The 2,209-nt window shown below is 61.7% G+C and overlaps 1 protein-coding gene across 1 annotated transcript; it reads left to right on the forward strand.

Moving 5' to 3' along the window:
* Window positions 1–61: 61 nt before the first annotated feature.
* LOC123255328 (ubiquitin carboxyl-terminal hydrolase MINDY-3-like) lies at window positions 62–1,680 on the forward strand. The gene has a single exon (XM_044684146.1). It carries the CDS (start codon window positions 62–64, stop codon window positions 1,400–1,402), a length of 1,341 nt encoding a protein of 446 aa, XP_044540081.1. The 3' UTR covers window positions 1,403–1,680.
* The last annotated feature ends 529 nt before the right edge of the window (window positions 1,681–2,209 follow it).

Genomic DNA, 2,209 nt, shown 5'->3' on the forward strand with positions numbered 1-2,209 from the left:
CCTTTGCCCCTCTCCCCCCAGGTGTCCCTCTCACGTCGGGGCCCGCCTGGGATGTGCCAACATGTCTGACGTGACGAAGCAGCTGAAGGAGCTCGTGTGGGGACCCAAGGCCGGCCCGGGGCTCTCCGAACCCATCTTCGGCCGCTGGACGCAGGGCTTCGTCTTCAGCGAGTCGGAGGGCTCGGCCCTGGAGCAGTTCGAGGGGGGCCCGTGCGCCGTCATCGCCCCGGTGCAGGCCTTCCTCCTCAAGCAGCTGCTGTTCACCTCGCAGAAGTCCTCCTGGAGGGAGTGCCGGGAGGATGAGCGCAAGGATCTGCTGTGCCACACCCTGAGCGACATCCTGGAGGCCGCCGGCTTCGACTCGGCCGGGCCCTACTGCCTGGTGGCCTGGCTCCGGGGGAAGGAGGCCCTGGCCCTGGCCAACCGGCCCACGGCGGCCGGCGAGTGTAGCTGCCCCGAGGGCTTCTCCCCGGGCCTGGCGGGCCAGGAGCAGCTGGGCTTCGAGCGCTTCCACTCCCTCATCCACAAGATGTCCTTCAAGAGCTTCCCCGAGCTCAAGGACGCCATCTGGGAGCAGTACTCCATGTGGGCCAACAAGTTCGGCGTGCTGCTCTTCCTCTACTCCGTGATCCTGACCAAGGGCATCGAGAACATCAAGAACGAGATCGAGGACTCGGCCGAGCCCCTCATCGACCCCGTCTACGGGCACGGCAGCCAGAGCCTCATCAACCTGCTCCTGACCGGCCACGCCGTCTCCAACGTGTGGGACGGGGACAAGGAGTGCTCCGGCATGAAGCTCCTGGGCATCCACAAGCAGGCCACCGTGGGCTTCCTCACCCTCATGGAGTCGCTCAGCTACTGCAAGGTGGGCTCCTTCCTCAAGTCGCCCAAGTTCCCCATCTGGATCGTGGGCAGCGAGACCCACCTCACCGTCTTCTTCGCCAAAGACATGGCCCTGGTGGCCCCCGAGACGCCCTCCGAGCAAGCCCGGAGGATCTTCCAGAACTACGACCCGGAAGACAACGGCTTCATCCCCGACTCCCTGCTGGAGGACGTGATGAAGGCTCTCGACCTGGTCTCCGATCCCGAGTACGTCAACATCATGAAGAACAAGCTGGATCCCGAGAGGCTGGGGATCATCCTGCTGGGGCCCTTCCTGCAAGAGTTCTTCCCCGAGCAGGACTCCAGCATCCCCGAGTCCTTCACCGTGTACCACTACAACGGGCTCAAGCAGTCCAACTTCAACGAGAAAGTCATGTACGTGGAAGGCACCGCCGTGGTGATGGGCTTCGAAGACCCCCTGCTGCAGACCGACGACACCCCGGTCAAACGCTGCCTCCAGACCAAGTGGCCGTCCATCGAGCTGCTCTGGACCACCGACCGCTCGCCTTCCCTCAACTAGTGGGCCCGCCGGGCTCTGACGTGCCCAGAAGATGTTCTCGTATGCACAAAGGGAGAAACGTACACCCCGGTTTGGTTCCTTGATGAGCTGTAAATAATTAAAACCGCTTAATGTTTGAGATGAATTTAAGTCTTACTTCTTTTCAAGTCCTTCCTGTTCAAGTGTGTCATTCGGGCAGCGGCCAGCCAAAGCCACCCTTTGGCCCGCCCCAGGGAACGGCCCACCCCGGGGGGCCCCTGACCATTGCCTCGGGCTCCTCTCTGTACTCTGTGTGATGAAATGACACGACAAAATTAAAGATGTTCGTTAACTCTGTCCGCGTTTTGCCTTCATTGCGTTGGGAGCGAACCGGGGCCCGCCGTGGCCAACCCATAAACACACCTGATGGCTCGGGGAAGCTCCCCCAAGTCCCCTGGCACCAAGATCAGTGCTAACAGTCCAAAGCCCCCTTTCCCCCCGCAGCGGCAGGAGCTGGCAGAGCCGCTAGCCACCGATTCCCCCCGTGACATCCCCGAGCATCAGCGGAGACCAGTCCCCCGAGCCAGGCTCCTCATCTCCCCACTGCCTGGCGCTACTCCATCCAGACAAGATTTTTACCTTTGTTAGTTGTGGGGGCGCCATTGCTTCCGGTACCCCAGAGGCGTAGGCCCAATTCCACCTGGGGTCCAGTGTACATGGTCCATTTCCACCATCCTCTTTGCCTTTCCTTCCTCCCTCCCTCCCTTCCTTCCTTCCTTCCTTCCTCCCTTCCTTCCTTCCCTTCCTTCCCTTCCTTCCTCCCTTCCTTCTCTCTTTCCTCCCTTCCTT

This window comes from Gracilinanus agilis, unplaced genomic scaffold (assembly GCF_016433145.1).
Source record: "Gracilinanus agilis isolate LMUSP501 unplaced genomic scaffold, AgileGrace unplaced_scaffold436, whole genome shotgun sequence".
In the NCBI taxonomy this organism is placed as follows: domain Eukaryota; kingdom Metazoa; phylum Chordata; class Mammalia; order Didelphimorphia; family Didelphidae; genus Gracilinanus; species Gracilinanus agilis.

What these genes read in the sequence shown, in the direction of transcription:
- LOC123255328 (XM_044684146.1), top strand. Translation starts at nt 62, where the DNA reads ATGTCTGACGTGACGAAGCAGCTGAAGGAGCTCGTGTGGGGACCCAAG.